The following is a 16,224-nucleotide window of genomic DNA, read 5'->3' on the forward strand; positions in this document are numbered from 1 at the left end:
GCACATGATGCGATGTTTATTTGTGCAAAGCTATTGTTACTGTCTGTGAGCTCCCTGAGAACGGACACCAGCCTCGTCTCAGCCACACTGTCACCCCAGGGCACGGCCCAGCACCTGCACACAGTAGGTGCTCAATAAATGTGTCAAGAAGGAAGAGGAGAAGGGACACCTGATGGATGAGCCTCTTCCTGGGTGCCGGAGCCCATCCACCACCACCACCCCCCATTCCCCAACACCCTGCAATGTTCTCACTTCCGCTGGAGGAAACAGGGTCGGACCACACGGACTGGCCCGGGCAGCATTCAGTGAGGGTTAAAATGACAATGAGGCGTGGGTTGGGACCCCAGAAGGGAGAGGGGCCACAGGGTTCCTGAAGGGTCCTCATCTGCCTCCCCATCACGTCTTAGGGATGGGGAGCCTGACTCCGTCCTGAATGTAGGAACTGGAGACATCCATGGTGGGATGGCCAGAAGGCAGAGGAACTACAGGGCTAGCCCACACCTCAGGCCACCTCTCTGAACCTCAGTCTCTTCCTCTGAAAAATGGGTCTGTGCCCGGTGAGAATGCTGGGGCAGAGGGAGGAGGCCAGGGCCCGCAAAAGCATCCTTGCTCACCCCGGGAGGAGTGCCAGAGGAAGAGTCACTGCCCGTCTATGATTCTGCGCCCTGACGGCGTTAAATAAGGGAGCTGGCCGGGCGCAGTGGCTCACACCTATAATCCCAGCACTTTCAGAGGCCAAGGCAGGTGGATCACCTGAGGTCAGGAGTTTGAGACCAGCCTGGCCAATATGATGAAACCCCGTCTGTACTAAAAATACAAAAATTAGCCAGGCGTGGTGGCAGGTGCCTGTAATCCCAGCTCCTCGGGAGGCTGAGGCAGGAGAAACGCTTGAACCTGGGAGGCGGAGGTTGCGGTGAGCTGAGATTATGCCACCGCACTCCAGCCTGGGCAACAGGAGCGAAACTCCATCTCAAAAAGAAAAGAAAAGGAAAAGAAGCAGCCAAGCAGTGGGACGGGGTCAGCACTCCGTTCTTAGAGGCCATTCCCACCACAGGAATCGCCAGCCCATGCAGGTGCCTTTTCAATGAAACAACCAAACGTGACTGCGTTGTGGTTAAATTTTACACTTAATAGAATGTAGCATTTTATTGGTGGTTTTGACACAGGGGCCTCAATCTGTTGCCCAGGCTGAGTGCAGTGATGTGATCACAGTTCACTGCAGCCTCAGCCTCCCTGGGCTCAAGCGAGCCTCCCACCTCAGCCTCCCAAGTAGCTGGGACCACCGGCACATGCCACCATGCCCAGCTAATTGTTTTATTTTTTGTGGAGATGGGGTCTCGCGATGTTGCCCAGGCTGGTCTTGAATTCCTGGGCTCAAGTGATTCTCCTGCCTCAGCCTCCCAAAGTGCTGGGATTCCAGGCGTGAGCCACTGGGCCTGGCCAGCACATTTTTTTGTAAGACAGTAATAACAACAACAAAATACCTTAACGTTTAACTTTTACAGATTTGGGGGACGTGACTCCCTGCTCAATGCCGCTCACCTTGAAAGGACGCCATCTTCTTTACAGAGGTCAGTTCTTTGTGGGTGACCATCAGGGCCTGTCTGAACTTCAAGTTGGTCTCCCTGGTGACGAGGAGAGGAGGGAGGTGAAAAGAGAGGTGAAAATGGGGTGACGGTTGCTTCGAGGAGCCCCCGGACCCCTTCTGGAGTCACTCAGACATTTTCACTGAGCACCTACTAGTTTGCCAGCTGCCAGTCAGATGGCTGAGGTCCAGAGAGGGAGAAGGCCTTGCCCAAGGCCACACAGCATGTTTGCCAAAGTGCTGAGGCCAGGGCCTAGGGCTGCACACAAGGGGGCCTCCAGCAATGAAACAATGGGGAGAGTGGGCGTCTTCCTCCCCTCAGTGCCTGGCAGCACCCACCCCCCAGACACTCATGGGGTGAGTGACCAGAGTCTCTGGGTGACCTTGGCTGGCCGCCTCCTTGGTGATCGGGGAAGGGGGCTCCTCCGGGCCATGTGCCCCACCCCCCAGGGTCCCCAGCGATGCCACAGCTCCTCACCCGTCAATGTCCACCGTCTCCACGTAGCACAGGCTGCTGGGCTCCGTGCTGGCCAGCAAGAGCATGTCAGCCTGGGGTGGAGTGGGGAGCAGCGTTGCAAGAGGGGATGCAAGATAAGTTGGGGGTGTGGCAGCCCTCCCCACCCTGGGAGGGGCGCTCTCGGTGCGGGGGCGTGGCTCTGGGACCTCAGGGTCAACCCCAGCTCACCGGGACAATGTTGTCCTTGTGGAGACAGACCACATCCCCCACGCACAGATTCTGCCATTTCTTCCGCTTGAAGCTGCGGGGAGAGGGGGTTGTGAAGGAGGCCCCTCCCTCTGCCGACCCTCCCCACACGGTGAGAGCAAAGGAAGCGGATGTCGTGGGGCCTGCGGCTGCAGTACCCACCTCCAGGCCTTTGCCCCCTCCGGAAGCCTTCCCTGGCCTCCCACCCCACTCCCCGCAGGTCCATGCTCCCACCCAGTGACCTCCAGGGTCCTGCACCCACGTCCTCTTCAGACTTTCCTTGTCCTCCCCATCGCCCCAGCCCTAAGCTCTGCAGGGGTTTGCCATCGGGGCCTTGGCCTCTGTCCTCACCCCAGCCAAACGCCTAATGAATGCAGGCCAGTTTCCGTCCGACTCAACCAGCCGGGAGACCGGGGAGCATGGAAGGTGACGGACACTTGGCCAGGCACCCTGCCCTGCCGAGGCCGATGACCCTGCTGGGCTGGAGCCCCTGTGTCCCCGGGGATCCCCAGCTGCAGCCCCAGCCTCACCTCTTCCCCATGAGAATCTGGCAGGGTCTGTTGTTGACGGTTCTGTCACTCTTGTGTCTCCCCTGGGCCAGGAGGGAAAGGATCAGAAAGACCGTCTGGCCTCTCGTGCCCCTGCCCAGGCCGCTGCCGCGCCGCAGCCCAGCAGTGCCCACCCGCAACACGGGGTCTCTGTCTGCTGGCCCCATGCCACGTCGCGTCTGCCCAGGGATCCCGGGCATGGGGGCCACTGGACCCACTGCTGTCGGCGGGGAGAAGATACGTGTGCTGCCCACCACCTAGTGTGCCTGCCAGACCACCACCCCACCAAAGCTCAACGGCCCCGAAACCACGCAGCCGGCGGAGCCAATGCCACCAGCGGCACCTCCCCAATGTGGGTGCTAGTGGATAAGGACAACGTAGCCCCAACAGCGGAGGCTCCCAGGACCATGTTCCCCTAATGCTCCAGGAAGCCCAGCCCTCTCCCGCTCTCACTCTCACCCAGGGCTCAAGAGACCACCCCCCGTCCCCGCCCCCTCCCCCAGGCAGCTGCGTCCAACAGCACTCACGATGTCGTCCACCAGGTCCCGGGTGGCACGGATGAAGAGGAGGCAGACCATGGGGGCGCCGAGCGAGAACCAGGGCAGCGTGGAGATGTCGGGAATGCTCTGACGTGGAGGGGGCCACAGGAAGGGTCACACCAGCCCCCTCCCCCATCCCCTGCCCTTCCACCAAGCCAACCCAGCCCCGCACCATGTGACACCATCTGCTGGCCACCTTGGCCGGGCTCCAGCCATCACCTGCACCCCCCAGCCCTTAGGACAAACCACTGGCATCCCTCCACCTGCCTGGAACTTCTCCCACACGCCTCGTCTCCCCAGCAAACTCCTCTTCTCCCGTCCAAGCCCAGCTCCCACGTTGCCTCCTCCAGGGAGCCTTCCCCAGCCCCAAGCTTGGCCCTCACTGCTCCCCCTCCCTCCCGTGTTCCTGCTTCCCCAGGTCACCCTGCAGGTGTGAGCTCCACCATCCCCCACCCTGGTGCCCGGCCAGTGGCCTGCACACAGTAGGTACTCCATTAATGCTGAATGACTCGATGGATAAAAGGAGAACCTCTGTATCCAGAACCGAAATAAGATGTTGGGTGGGCCGGGCGCGGTGGCTCAAGCCTGTAATCCCAGCACTTTGGGAGGCTGAGATGGGCGGATCACGAGGTCAGGAGATCGAGACCATCCTGGCTAACACGGTGAAACCCCGTCTCTACTAAAAAATACAAAAAACTAGCCGGGCAAGGTGGCGGGCGCCTGTAGTCCCAGCTACTCGGGAGGCTGAGGCAGGAGAATGGCGTGAACCCGGGAGGCGGAGCTTGCAGTGAGCTGAGATCCGGCCACTGCACTCCAGCCTGGGCGGCAGAGCGAGACTCTGTCTCAAAAAAAAAAAAAAAAAAAAAAAAGATGTTGGGTGAGGGTGGGTGCTCTGAAAACAGTGCCCCTGGCCGGATGCTGGCCCCACGCTGGCCTGGACCACCCAGGTACCAGGATGTGACTCTGCAGGTCTCAGAGAACATGCTCTGGGCTCCTCCTTCCCCCTCGCCTCTGAGGTCAGCTAGGAGGGTGGGGGCTAGAGGAGCTGCGTGGCCGAGGCTGTCTAGGCTGGGGAACGGCTATGCCTCCCGACACCGAGCCCTGCCCAGCAGGAACCAACAGGGCATGGAGAGGGTGCCGTCATCAGACCTGGAGGGTCCGTCCATCCACCTTCATCATTCAACGTGTATTGAGCACCTCTTGTGTGCCAGGCCCTGGGCAGGGTAGTAGGGACTCAGTGATGAGGGTCCCGGTTTGTGGGGAGCGGGACATGAACCCACCCATCACATAGACAAATACATCGATGCTGCCAGGTGGCTAGGGGGGACCTCCTGCAGGAGGCGACGTGCCTCACCTGCAGGATGATGATGAGGAGGAAGTACAGGTTGGACACCCGGTGGAGCTGCTCGTACAGGTTCAGCGGCAGGAACGAGAAGAAGTTGTACTTGGCCGTGCGGATGACGTTGGTCTGGAACAAGAGCCGCAGGCCACATGGCAGGGGGGTGCCTTCCAGGCCAGGGGATGGGGTTGCCCAAGGCCAGACCTGCCCCACTTGGCCTCGCCCAGAATCCTCTGGGCTATGGGACACCATTCATTAAGCACCTACTGAGCACCTGCTGAATGCAAAGTTTCAAGCCAGCATTATTAATAAATGCAAGACCTCAAGCCAGCATTTACTGAGCACCTGCTGAATGCAAAACTTGGAGCCACGGTTAACTATTGAATGCAAAGACTTGAAGCCACGTTTTACTGAGCACCTCCTGAATGCAAGGCCCCAGGGCAGCATTTACTGAGCACCTCCTGAATGCAAGGCCCCGGGCAGCATTTGCTGAGCACCTGCTGAATACAAGACCCCGGGCGGCATTTACTGCACACCTGCTGAATACAAGGCCCCGGGCAGCATTTACTGAGCACCTGGTCAGTAATGCAAAAGCCTAGAGCCAGCATTAATTGAGCTTCTACTGAGTGCAAAGACTCGTTGAGCTGTGACCAGCATTTCCCAAAGCAGGACACTCAGGAGGATTTCAGGGCCCGATGGACACGTTGTACTTTCAGGTTGGGTATTAACACCGTCATGTGCACTGGGACAGGGCAAATGAGACACCCAGAACTCTTGCGCCAAACCAGTTGGTTAGGACGGGCGCTTCGGTCTTCGGGATGAAAATAAAAATACTGGCCGGATGTGGTGGCTCACCCCTGTAATCCCAGCATTTTGGGAGGTCAAAGCAGGTGGATCACTTGACGTCAGGAGTTCCAGACCAGCCTGACCAACATGATGAAACCCCATCTCTACTAAAGATGCAAAAAATTAGAGGGACATGGTGGTGGGCGCCTGTAATCCCAGCTACTCAGGAGTTTCAGGCAGGAGAATCGCTTGAACCCAGGAGGTGGAGGTTGCAGTGAGCTGAGATCTCGACACTGCACTCCAGCCTGGGTGACAGAGCGAGACTCTGCCTCAAAACAAAACAGAAAAAAGAAAAAAGAGGCTAGGCATGGTGGCTCACACCTGTAATCCCAGCACTTTGGGAGGCCGAGGCAGGTGGATCACCTGAGGTCAGGAGTTCCAGACCAGCCTGAGCAATATGGGGAAACCCCGTCTCTACTAAAAATACAAAAATTAGCCGGGTGTGGTGGCTCACCCCTGTAATTCCAGCTACTCGGGAGGCAGAGCAGGAGAATTGCTTGAGCCCTGGAGGCGGAGGTTGCAGTGAGCCGAGATCGTACCACTGCGCTCCAGCCTGGGCGACGGAGCGAGACTCCGTCTCAAAACAAAACAGAAAAAAAAAAAAAGAAAAGAAAAATATCAAGCAAATACAAGCAGAGGCAGGACTCAAGAGGTGTAAAAAATAGATTCCCCAGGGGTGCCACGGCAGCTCCTCTGGGGGCCGGGGAGGCACGGGAGGGGCTGCCCACCTTGTATTTCTTCTTCTGCCAGCACAGGAACACCTTCTCCTTGAACTGCGCGTTGTAGGTGCGGTTGTTGGCCTGGACCTCCCAGGTGAATGCTGTAATGAGGGCAGAGCCGGGCGTCGCTGGCTCGAGGGCCAGGAAAAACAGCCCTAACCACGGCCCAGAGGAGGGCTAATGGGGCCCGAGGGACCCAGGTGCCGGGAAGGCCCGAGATGTTGGAGCCCCTAAAGACAGTCGGGCAGCAGGCACCACCTAGGGACCTACCAGACCCCTGCCCATAGGTGGCGTGGGCACAAGTGGATTGTGAGAGTGGCCACCCCCCCCACCCCTGGCCATGGGCCAGTCCTGAGACACAGAGACAGGCCCTGGGAGACCCGTTCAGGCCTATACATTTTACAGAGGGAGGCAAACTGAGGCTCGGTGATGGGCTCTCGGGTGTCCAAGGCCATACATCCAGCAGGCAGCCCAGATCTTTCTGGGCATGCAGCCCCCAAATCCTGAGTCAAATACCCCAAACCCAGTCAGTACTAGGGTTGGGGACTACTAGAAACCAAATGAGAATCCTAGGCAAGGCCTGACGTGCAGGTTTGGGGGGCCCCAGCCCATCTCAGCCTCAGCCCTGCACTTTTTTTTTTTTTTGAGATGGAGTCTCGCTCTGTCACCCAGGCTGGAGTGCAGTAGCACAATCTCGGCTCACTGCAATCTCCACCTCCTGGGTTCAAGTGATTCTCCTGTCTCAGCCTCCCGAGTAGCTGGAATTACAGGCATACGCCACCACGCCCGGCTAATTTTCGTACTTTTAGTAGAAACGGGGTTTCTCCCTGTTGCCCAGGCTGGTCTCGAACCCCTGACCTCAAGTGATCCGCCCACCTCCACCTCCCAAAGTGCTGGGATTACAGGCGAGAGCCACTGTGCCTTGCCAGCCCTGCGCTTCGTAATCCCTCCCATCTGCACCACCCCCTCCGCCCAGGATCAGCACCTGAGTTCTTATCCGCATCATCTTGGAGATCTTCTCTCTGGGCCAGGCTGCCCATGCTGGTGGGGCTGTGGGAGAGAGGGGCCTTGGGTCACAGCAGCGGCCCCAGCCCTTGCTGGGCACCACTCGTATTCAAGGAGCTCACGGCCTAGGGGTCGACCCTCTCAAATGCTACCTCCCACACTCATCTGCCGCCTGCCCCCAGGCTCTGAATGTCCAGCCATTGGCTGTGTGTCTTGCTTTGGACACCCTGCGACCCATGGGACCCCAAGATGATCCCCAAACCTGCAACAACCCATCTGCCAGTGTCCCCCGGCAGCCACCCCTGTTGCCTCCCGCCAGTTCAGCCTAGGAGGACTCTACCGCCGGCCATGCCAGACTCCGGCCACTGCTCCCCACACCTCGCCTTTCCTGGAAGGCCACTCTCACCTCCTCCTGGTTTCGCTGACGGCCTCCTGCCCCTCTCCCCACGCGGCACCAGCTTAGAGGCTCAGTCGTCTGTTGACTGACTGGATGGGATCCCCGGGCTATATGTTATATCTCAAAACACAGCAGGAGGGTCAGGCGTGGCCATCCCCCCTCCTAACCCCCCCGGCTGGGCGCATAACTCTGATGGGGGCGATGGAGGCAGACAGCACATGGTCAGAAGATCCTGGAATCTTCTCCACTAGCAGGTTTAGGAATGTGGGTCTGGCTCTAGCTCTGCACTGGGGGCCCTGGTTTGGCCCCCCGTGAGGAACGGGCAAACCACCCCAGACGCTAGCAATTGGCCCCCCACCTGCCCACTCTCTAGCAGTGCCCTCCTCACCAAGCCCCTGCTCCTGGGTTCCGGCGGCCCGGGGCACCCGTCCTCACCCTTCTGGTCTCCGTTCATACTTCCCAGCCCGACCAGGCTGGGCCCTGTGCCTCCTCTGGGGTGCCCCTCTGCCTGGGGAGTCCCCCATCCCAGCTCTGATCACCTTCTCACCACCTCCGCGGATGCCAGCAGGACCTGAGCCTTCCTGAGTCAGGTCTGAGTCACCTGTGTCCCCAGGTCCTGGTGGAGCAGGACTTGGCTCAGGGCCAGCTCTGGTGCTCCTGGGAGTCTGAGCGGGGCCAGTGCCCATTCACCACATGAGGAAAAGGGAGGTTCAGGGCGAAGAGGGGTTTAGGCTGTGGGACGGGGGAGTGGTGGGGAGACCCCCGTGGGGGCAGACTGGGGGTCGGAGAGTTGGAGAGAATGCTCAAATGGCCAGAATCCACTCAAAGTGTATCTGGGGGCAGAAACAGACACGGACACAGCGCTGGCTTCCTGCCGCCTCACTAACCGGGACGCCCCATTACTCGGAAGCCCCCCACCCCGTCTTCCCGCCGCCACAGAGGCACAGGACCGACCTGGACAGGGCTCCAGAGTCCAGGGCTGTCCGCACCCGCCCCCGAGCCCCGACCGCGCTAACCTCTAGGGGCGACCTCTCTACCCTCGCTGCCACAACCCCAGCTCTCAGCCCGGGTGGAGCCCAGAGAGGGTGCACGGGCTCCCAGGAACGCACAGCAGTGGGAGCACCAGCTGCTCACCCGCGCAGGACAGGCAGGGAGGGGCCAGGCTGCCTGGGGCAGGCCGCGGGCGTCCAGAGCGGCTGATGTGGTGGAACCGTTAGCCCGGTGCCAACGGTCCTGAAACGGGGGGCGGGGTCTCGGAGCCCGGCCCAGGCAAAGGTGAAGCTGGTTCGGAGCCCGGAGGGGGGCCGAGGGCGGGGCCTGGAGGGGTGGGTGGGGCCAAGGCCAGGAAGGGGACGGGGACTCGAGGATGGGGCCAAGCAGGATCCGGGCCAGGCCTCAGGGGCGTGGTCACGGCAGAAGGGCGGGGCCGAGCAGAGCCTCGAAGAACAGGTCAGGGTAGAAGACGCTCGGGGGCGGTGCCTGGGTCTGGGGTGGGGAGGGGGCTAGGAGGAAGGCGGGGCCTAGCGGGGTGTCGCCGAGTGGCGTAAGAGTAGGGGCGGGCTCAGGACCCGGGGCGTGGCCAAAGAGGGAGGCAGGGCCGCGCAAGCAGGGTTTAGGTAGGGGAGGGGCCAGAACCCAGGGGCTTGGCCAAAGTGGGAGGCGGGGTTGAGCATGGCCTTGCGGAGCCCTGTTACGGCAGGGGCGGGAATCCGGAGCCGTTACAAAGGAGGAAGGCGGGGCCGAATGGGGGTGTCGCTGAGCAGAGTCAGTGTAGGGACGGCACCAGGACCCGGGGCGTGTCCAAAGAGGGAGGCGGGGACGCGCAAGCAGGGTTTAGGTAGGGGCGGGACCAGGATCCAGGGGCGTGGCCAAAGGGAGGCGTGGTTGAGCATGGCCTTGCAAAGCTGGGTCAAGGTAGGGGCGGGGCTAGGATCGGGGGCGTGACCAAGAAGGAAGGCGGGGCCGCGCACAGCAGGGTCAGGGTAGGAGGGAGCTCAGGGTGGGTCCAGGACAGACGGCAGGGCCTTGGGAGGGCCTTAGGGAGCAGTGCCAGTGCAGGGGCGGGGCCTGAAAGGGAAGAGGGTGTCAGGGAAGGGCCGGGCCGGGCTTGGCCGGGGAGCAGAAAGGACCTGCACCGCAGGGAGGGGTTGGAGGGGTTCTTGTAAAGGTGGGCTAGGGTCAGGCCGGAATGGGCCTTGCAGACCTGACGTGGCTGAGACTGGTGGGAACAGCGTGGCAGAGTGCAGGAAGAAGGACCACAGGTAAAGGCAGGTATGTAAGTCGTGTCTGATTCGTGTCCTGGGTTCGTTCATTCATCCCATTCACGTTCAACGAGCACCTCCTAGGCACAGATGCAGGGCTGAGCACCAGGCTGGGGAGAGGCGGTTATAGCCATTGAGACCACCCTAAGGCCAGGAGGAAGCCCGCAGGGTTCTGTCCTGCGGGTGGCAGGGGCTCAGGGATCCTTACTGAAGAAGTGGCAGGGGTGAGTTCAGCGACGAGGCAAGGGCGTGTCCAGGCCAGAGATAGGGCCCGGAGCCAGGGACAGAAGGTGTGTGTGGAGGGGCTGTTGAAGATGAAATGCCCCCAAGAGTGAGGCTACCTGGGGTGAGGACCCAATGGGAGAGGCAAACATGGGTGGAGGGGAATAGGGAGGCCACCTCCCCCATCAAAGTGGCAAACACCTGAGGGCTCTGGGTGATCACAAACCCTCTTTTCTTTGGAAGCCCAAACTGGAAGTCTGCTTGGCCCTGGAGGTTGCCAGGGAACCTCTTCTTTTAGAGACAGTCTCGGTGTGTCACCCGGGCTGGAGTGCAGTGGTGCGATCAGAGCTCACTGCAGACTCCACCTCCTAGGCTCAAGTGATCCTCCTGCCTCAGCCTCCAGAGTAGCTGGGACCACAGGCAGGCAGGCAGGCCACTGTCTGACTTCTCTCCTTTCATTCTTTCAACACTTCCCCTGCGCTTGCTTGCCCAGTGGTTATGAAAAAGAGCCGGGGGTGGGGGTTTGAACACACTGTTCTCATAAACTTTAGAAGAGACCTGGTTGGGTGCAGCTGTGAGGACCAGATTCCCCCTCCCCAGCCTTCACAGGGGGCACTATCTGGGGGCAGGAGCTTGCCCAGGGCACTTGTGCAAAGGCCCTGAAGCCTCCAGTGGCAACAGGTGGCTTCGCAAGCTGAAGGAGGTCCCTGGGGGCTTAAGCCAGCGCTGGCCAGCCTTGGGACCCCCGTGGGCTATGTCCTGAGGCACCAGGTGCGTTCTGGGAAGAGGGAGGCAGACATCACACGGGAACGGACAGAAACAGAGTGAATACACACCTGCGCCATTTATTTAGAAAACAGGGCCAGGCACAGTGGCTCACACCTGTAATCCCAACACTTTGGGAGGTCGAGGCAGGTGGATCACTTGAGGTCAGGAGTTCAAGACCAGCTTGGCCAACGTGGTGAAACCCCATCTCTACTAAAAATACAAAATTAGCCAGGTGTGATGGCAAGGCCATAATCCCAGCAACCTGGTAGGCAGAGGCTGCAGCAAGCTGAGATTGGGTGACAAAGCAAGGCTGTCTCAAAAATAAGAAAAAGAAAACTCCTTTATAGAAGGGGTGGGAAGCGTCACCTGGTCACAAGAACAGCCCTCGAGGGTGGAAGGGCCTGGCCTAACCACGGTCCCCCAGGAGGGATGCAGAGCCCAGAACCAAGAAGGTAACCCTTCTGCCTCTGCAGCCTTGGGACGGAGTCCTCTGGGGAGGGCCCTCACGTCCTCATCTGGGGCCCCATGCCCTTGGCCTTGCCCTTCAGCAGAAGCCCAAGGCCAGGGTGGCAGGAAACCCCCTCTAGGCAACCTGCCCTCAACTGCTGGGTCCTGTGCTGTGAGGCTCACTTTTTCTACTTGAAGTGAATAAAAAGTAGGGTCTAAACACCCCTGGGCCTCCCATTCCCAAATGGGGTCCCGATGCAACCAAGGTTGCCTGGAGCCGTGCGTGCACCGCATGACATGTGGCATTTCCTGGCAAGGGCGGAGTAGCTTTCCGTGTCTGCGCTCCATCCCCTCGACGGGCAACACACAGCGGCTCCCAGTCTCTTTAACCCCCTCTGACCGTCAGCATGCGGCCCCTATCCCTGGGCGAGGTGGAGAGGGAAGCCAGCTCCGTGCACAGGGCCCAGCTCCACGTAGGGCTGGGGACACTGCCCGCTGTCCGAGTAGCACTAAAAGCTGCAGAATGGTAGCCCCACAATCTGGGGCTGGAACTGGGACTCCACAGCAGGTGTGGCCCAGCCCTGGGGGAGCCAGCACTGGGCCAGCTTTTGTGAGGGAAAGTTTCGCGGTTTTCTCTGCGTTGGTGGGAAGAGAATCAGTCCCAGCTGTAGGGACAGTGACCTTCCCGGGCCACATGCAGAGGCCTCACCAGGCACCAAGACCAGGACCAGCAAATCTAAAATCCATACAAACATTTATTCTGTCCCTGCCTGGAGGTGACGGGAGCGGGGGTCCGGAGAGCCCCGCAGAGGAAGACGGGGCTCTGGCGGGAAGACAGTGTCCAGACGCCTGTGGGCTCCATCCGGACCGCAGGCCCTGGGGCTAATGAGGGGCCGGCTGGGTTCTCAGAGGTCACGGAGTGCAGGGGTGGGGCGGCGAGTGGTGGAAGCCGGCGCCCCGAAGACAGGCCAGCCCCTGGAGCACGGAGGCGGGTCCAGCCCACGCTGGGCTGAGTGTGGCCCTGGCTGGCCCCCACTGGGGTCTGTCCCACCCCCAGCCCCCAGGAGGGAAGGCAGCAGGCCCGCTCTTCCCGGTGGGAAAGGTGCTGTGCAAGTCATCAGGTTTAAATTAAAAATAATAAAAATAACAATACAAAATAAAAAAAAGACTGTCTCAAACAAACCCGGGACAAGCCCGCCCCGCGACCCATGTGAGGAGCAGAGGTGCCAGCCACCACCTGGGAGGGAGTGAGGGCCTGGCCGGAGGGGCAGGAGGGGCTGCGGGCTGATTGGGGGCGGGCTCTGTCCTGGTCGCTGTCAGCAGCAATTCTAGAGACGCCAGAAGGCTGGGGGCAGAGGGTGGGGACGGGCGGAGGGGTGCGCAGGACGTGAGCGGGGGTGGGCTGGGCTGGGCGTTCTCCGGCCGCCAGCTTGTCCCGCTGCTCTGGGCTGCCTCGGCCAGGTGGACGGGTTACCGGAGATTTATTGCACTGTTTTGGAAGAGGCCTGGGGCTAAGGACCAGCGGGGCGGCAGGAGAGGCGGGCGGGAGGCGGGCAGGCGTCATCGCTTGGTCTTGGCGTCTTCTCGAACCTTCCAGATCACCAGGTGCATGCAGGCGCCGGCGTCCTCGCTGGAGCTGTGCCCGTCCACTGCGGAGCAGATGCGGTGAGCACCCGGCTCCTGCATAGGGATGGCCCCAGGGCAGGCGCTGGCACTCACCATTGTCCTGGATGATCTGTCTGAGGTAGTCGGCCATGAGGTTCCGCAGGGACCGCTTGTAGGGGAGGCCCAGGCGGTGGGGGAAAAGCACAGACGTGTCCACCACGGTGCTGTGGATGACCTGCGGGCAGCGGCAGAGGTTAGTGCACGTTGGGCCTGCGCAGGTTCTGCTGGAGAACCGCGAGGGACCCGGGCTGGCAAGGCACCTTCAGGGCCAGGAGGTCACTCTCCAGGCTGTGTCCGATGAGGATGGTGTCAGCGCTGAACATGCTCAGCAGAACGGCCTGGACGTCACGCAGTGTGACGCTTGTGTCAGCAAGGTCAGCCTCCGTCACCCCCGAAAACCTGGGGGAGCAGGCAGGAGGGGTGCCAGGGCTCAGCCTGGAAGCACTGGCTGGCAGGGCGGGGAGGGTGGGTCCCTGGGGAGGAAAGACGGGGCGGGGTCCCGGCTCCCAGAGGGCACTGGCCACACCTGGTGTTGTAGTCCACAATCTCGTTCTCAGGCTTCACGAAGGTGTCATAAACCACGTGCACATCCGTGTCGACCACTGTGACGCGCGTCAGCTCCAGGCCGTACGTGGTGTAGGACTGCGGGCGAGGGACGCGCCTCAGACGCGCCCCGGGGACCAGCCTCCCTCCCTCCTGCCCCCTGCCCACCTTCAGGTCTCCAGAGCCCTGTGAGGCAGAGGCAGCAGCCAGAGACTCTGTGGGGCTTCTAGGAGAAGCGGAGTAGGGTGGGACCTCAGCAACCCCCTTTCCCAAAGCCCTCCTGCCTCCCATTCACAGGCAGAGCCGGGGCCCAGTGCCCGGAGGGCTTGGCTGTGCTGGGAAGTATGGGGTGTTGGTCCAGGGCAGGAGCTGCAGGCACCGGTGCTGCGAGAGAAGCCCTCTGAGCACTGGCCGGTGAGCCGGGCCCAGATGGGGCCCAGATGGGGCAGCCGCGCCAGGACAGGTCCTCCCCAATCCTAAACCTGAGGCTGGGCAGAGAACGGCCTCACCATCTCGCAGTCCAGGGCGTAGATCCCTGGGTGGGTGTCTCCTGGGAGCTCTTTCTCAAAGGTCTTCACGAAGCCCTCGAGGCGCTCCTTCCGGCCATCCTGCACATGTTGCTGGGGGTGGAGAAGGCAGGTGAGGGCGGCTTCGGGGTGCAGTGGGGGCGGGGGTGGCAGCAGCACATCTCTGAGCCCTTCGGGACTGTCCTATCCATCCATCACGCCCGTTCACTGGCTGGGACCCTGGTGAGCAGGTGGGGAAGGGGGCTTGCCAAGAAGACACAGGGAGGACGGCTTCCCAGGATGGGAAGTGGCCAGGGACAGGGCCTGGGGCCTATGGGCACTACACTCTCTGGGTAACACAGAAAAGGCTGCCCAGGGGCCGAGACCCTGAGCCCAAGACTGTGCTGTGTCCTGAGACCCAAGACCAGCGACGGGGAAGCAGAAGTCTGTTGAGAACAGGCAGAGGGGACCGGAATGCCAGGGCTCACCTTTGCGACCTGGCAGCCGACAGAGCCGGCGGCAGCCGAGCAGCACATGTACTGGGTCTCCCAGCCTCCGGCCACTGCAGGGGACACAGACAGTCAGGGCCCGGCCAGGCCCACTCCACAGCCCCCGGGGCACTGGCCACACGCATCTGCTGAGCCCTACTAGAAAGTAAAGACTGAGGACAGGAGACCTCAGCCTCTTGGCAGAGCTGGAAGCAGACCAGGCCCCGGCAATAGTCTGGCAGCCAGGACGCCCAGGCCTGGATCCAGGGAAACCAGCGCGCTCTGCAGAGGCCTCTCCGGCAGCGCCGCCTTGGGCAGGACCCTCCAGGTGCCCCCGAGGCGACGGCTTTAGGGGCCGCAGCAGGGCTGTGCAAGGCTGGCCATGTGCCCTGAACATGGCTGTGTGGCTGCATGGGGGACTGAATGGAACCAGCAGGCCAAGGGTGGGACAAGCCCTCCGCTCGTGTGGCCAGCAGCCTCCACATTTCCATGGACCAAGGGCACAGGAAGACAGGGACACAGGGCCTTTCAGCCGGTGGCATTTGAACATTGTCATGGGAAAGCTCTCGTCTTACTTTTGCATAAAGAACGGGTGGAGAGAAAATGAGGCCAAGGGCTAGCCCTGGCTCTGCCCGGGACAGTGGAGTCCAGGGACCGTGGGTGGGATGGAGGGCTTGGGTAAGGCCTCACACCAGTTCCGGGGGCCTCAAGGGAGGGCCCAGGTTCCAGGGACCATGGGTGGGACGGGGGAGGGCCCAGGTAAGGCCTTACCCCGGTTCCGGCGCAGCCGTCCCCAGTGGTAGTAACACTCCTCGTCCCGGACGCAGCGGCCCGAGGAGGACACAAGGTACTCGGTGCCACAGCGGCAGCAGGTCCTGCAGGAAGCTGTGGGGGGGACCCGGGCGGAAGCTGAGGCTCACGCTGGGGCCCACATGCCTGGCCTTGCCCACGTCCCGCACCTGCCCGCCTAGGCTGCGGAAGGCCAGCAACTTACAGTCCTTGGGTCTCTTCTCCTCAGCTGTGAAGATGACTGCGCCGCCGGGCCGCTCTGGGTGCGGGAAGGGGTAGCCGTTCTCCTTGAGCTGGTCCTGGGTGAGCAGGTACTCCTTGAGGCGGCTGTACAGGGCAGCCCCTGTGGACAGGCACGGTGGTCAGCCCCTGCCTGGGATGGCCCACGGGGTGGTGGACACCACCAGGAAAGGCGGCTGGTGGGGGCCCGCGAGGCACCATGTGGCAGAGCACAGGCGGGCCGAGTCCTCACCTTTCAGGTCCTCCACCCGGGGGCTGCTTGGGCGGCTGAGCGAGAAGCTGGTCTTGGTGGCCAACCTGCCCCCCAACACCACCTCGTGGGACACAACCCTGCGGCCACTGGTTTCTGGAAGGAGGGGAAAGGGGGAGGGGAGGAGGGTGTGAACTAGCTGGCTCAGACCCCCGCCTCACCTGCTCTCCCACCCACCCTGCCCTCCTCAGACCTCTGCCTCAACTCCCCCTTTCTGAGATAGTGCCCTACTGACTCCGGGCAGACACGTGGTGGGCCAGGGATGCAGGGTAGCCCCCAGCTCTGCAGGCCCGGGAGCTGCATGGAGACCCCACACCCGAAGCCTTCGCCCTCTCCCCTCAAGCGAAGGGGGAAGGGCCGGGAA

General features: G+C 61.6%; 2 protein-coding genes across 10 annotated transcripts in view; both read right to left on the minus strand.

Moving 5' to 3' along the window:
- The window catches only part of ATP8B3 (ATPase phospholipid transporting 8B3), a 28,518-nt gene extending 19,428 nt beyond the window's left edge, over positions 1 to 9,090 (minus strand). For 2 of the 7 annotated variants that reach the window (XM_077978918.1, XM_077978919.1), the window contains exons 1-11: positions 8,816 to 8,955; positions 8,221 to 8,514; positions 7,691 to 7,770; positions 7,265 to 7,329; positions 6,289 to 6,380; positions 4,730 to 4,843; positions 3,364 to 3,462; positions 2,819 to 2,880; positions 2,271 to 2,343; positions 2,064 to 2,134; positions 1,543 to 1,625 (exon numbers count right to left, since the gene is read on the minus strand). In XM_077978918.1, coding sequence (XP_077835044.1) covers positions 1,543 to 1,625; positions 2,064 to 2,134; positions 2,271 to 2,343; positions 2,819 to 2,880; positions 3,364 to 3,462; positions 4,730 to 4,843; positions 6,289 to 6,380; positions 7,265 to 7,319 — 649 coding nt within the window. In that variant the 5' untranslated portion in view covers positions 7,320 to 7,329; positions 7,691 to 7,770; positions 8,221 to 8,514; positions 8,816 to 8,955. Of the gene's footprint in view, positions 1 to 1,542; positions 1,626 to 2,063; positions 2,184 to 2,270; positions 2,344 to 2,818; positions 2,881 to 3,363; positions 3,463 to 4,729; positions 4,844 to 6,288; positions 6,381 to 7,264; positions 7,330 to 7,690; positions 8,515 to 8,697 lie in introns of those variants that run through there. The other 5 variants (XM_015122384.3, XM_077978917.1, XM_015122383.3 and 2 more) reach the window with 4 other exon arrangements.
- Positions 9,091 to 12,116: 3,026 nt separating this feature from the next.
- The window catches only part of REXO1 (RNA exonuclease 1 homolog), a 32,898-nt gene continuing 28,790 nt past the window's right edge, over positions 12,117 to 16,224 (minus strand). The window contains exons 8-16 of one of the 3 annotated variants that reach the window (XR_013409443.1): positions 15,843 to 15,956; positions 15,576 to 15,713; positions 15,353 to 15,466; positions 14,582 to 14,655; positions 14,097 to 14,333; positions 13,571 to 13,686; positions 13,305 to 13,443; positions 13,099 to 13,219; positions 12,117 to 13,028 (exon numbers count right to left, since the gene is read on the minus strand). Coding sequence is in view for 2 of the 3 variants with exons in the window: in XM_028838664.2 (XP_028694497.2) it covers positions 12,940 to 13,028; positions 13,099 to 13,219; positions 13,305 to 13,443; positions 13,571 to 13,686; positions 14,097 to 14,207; positions 14,582 to 14,655; positions 15,353 to 15,466; positions 15,576 to 15,713; positions 15,843 to 15,956 (1,016 nt within the window). In the remaining variant the exon portion in view is untranslated. The remainder of the gene's footprint in view (positions 13,029 to 13,098; positions 13,220 to 13,304; positions 13,444 to 13,570; positions 13,687 to 14,096; positions 14,334 to 14,581; positions 14,656 to 15,352; positions 15,467 to 15,575; positions 15,714 to 15,842; positions 15,957 to 16,224) is intronic. The other 2 variants (XM_028838664.2, XM_077978932.1) reach the window with 2 other exon arrangements.

Source organism: Macaca mulatta, chromosome 19 (genome assembly GCF_049350105.2).
Source record: "Macaca mulatta isolate MMU2019108-1 chromosome 19, T2T-MMU8v2.0, whole genome shotgun sequence".
In the NCBI taxonomy this organism is placed as follows: Eukaryota; Metazoa; Chordata; class Mammalia; order Primates; family Cercopithecidae; genus Macaca; species Macaca mulatta.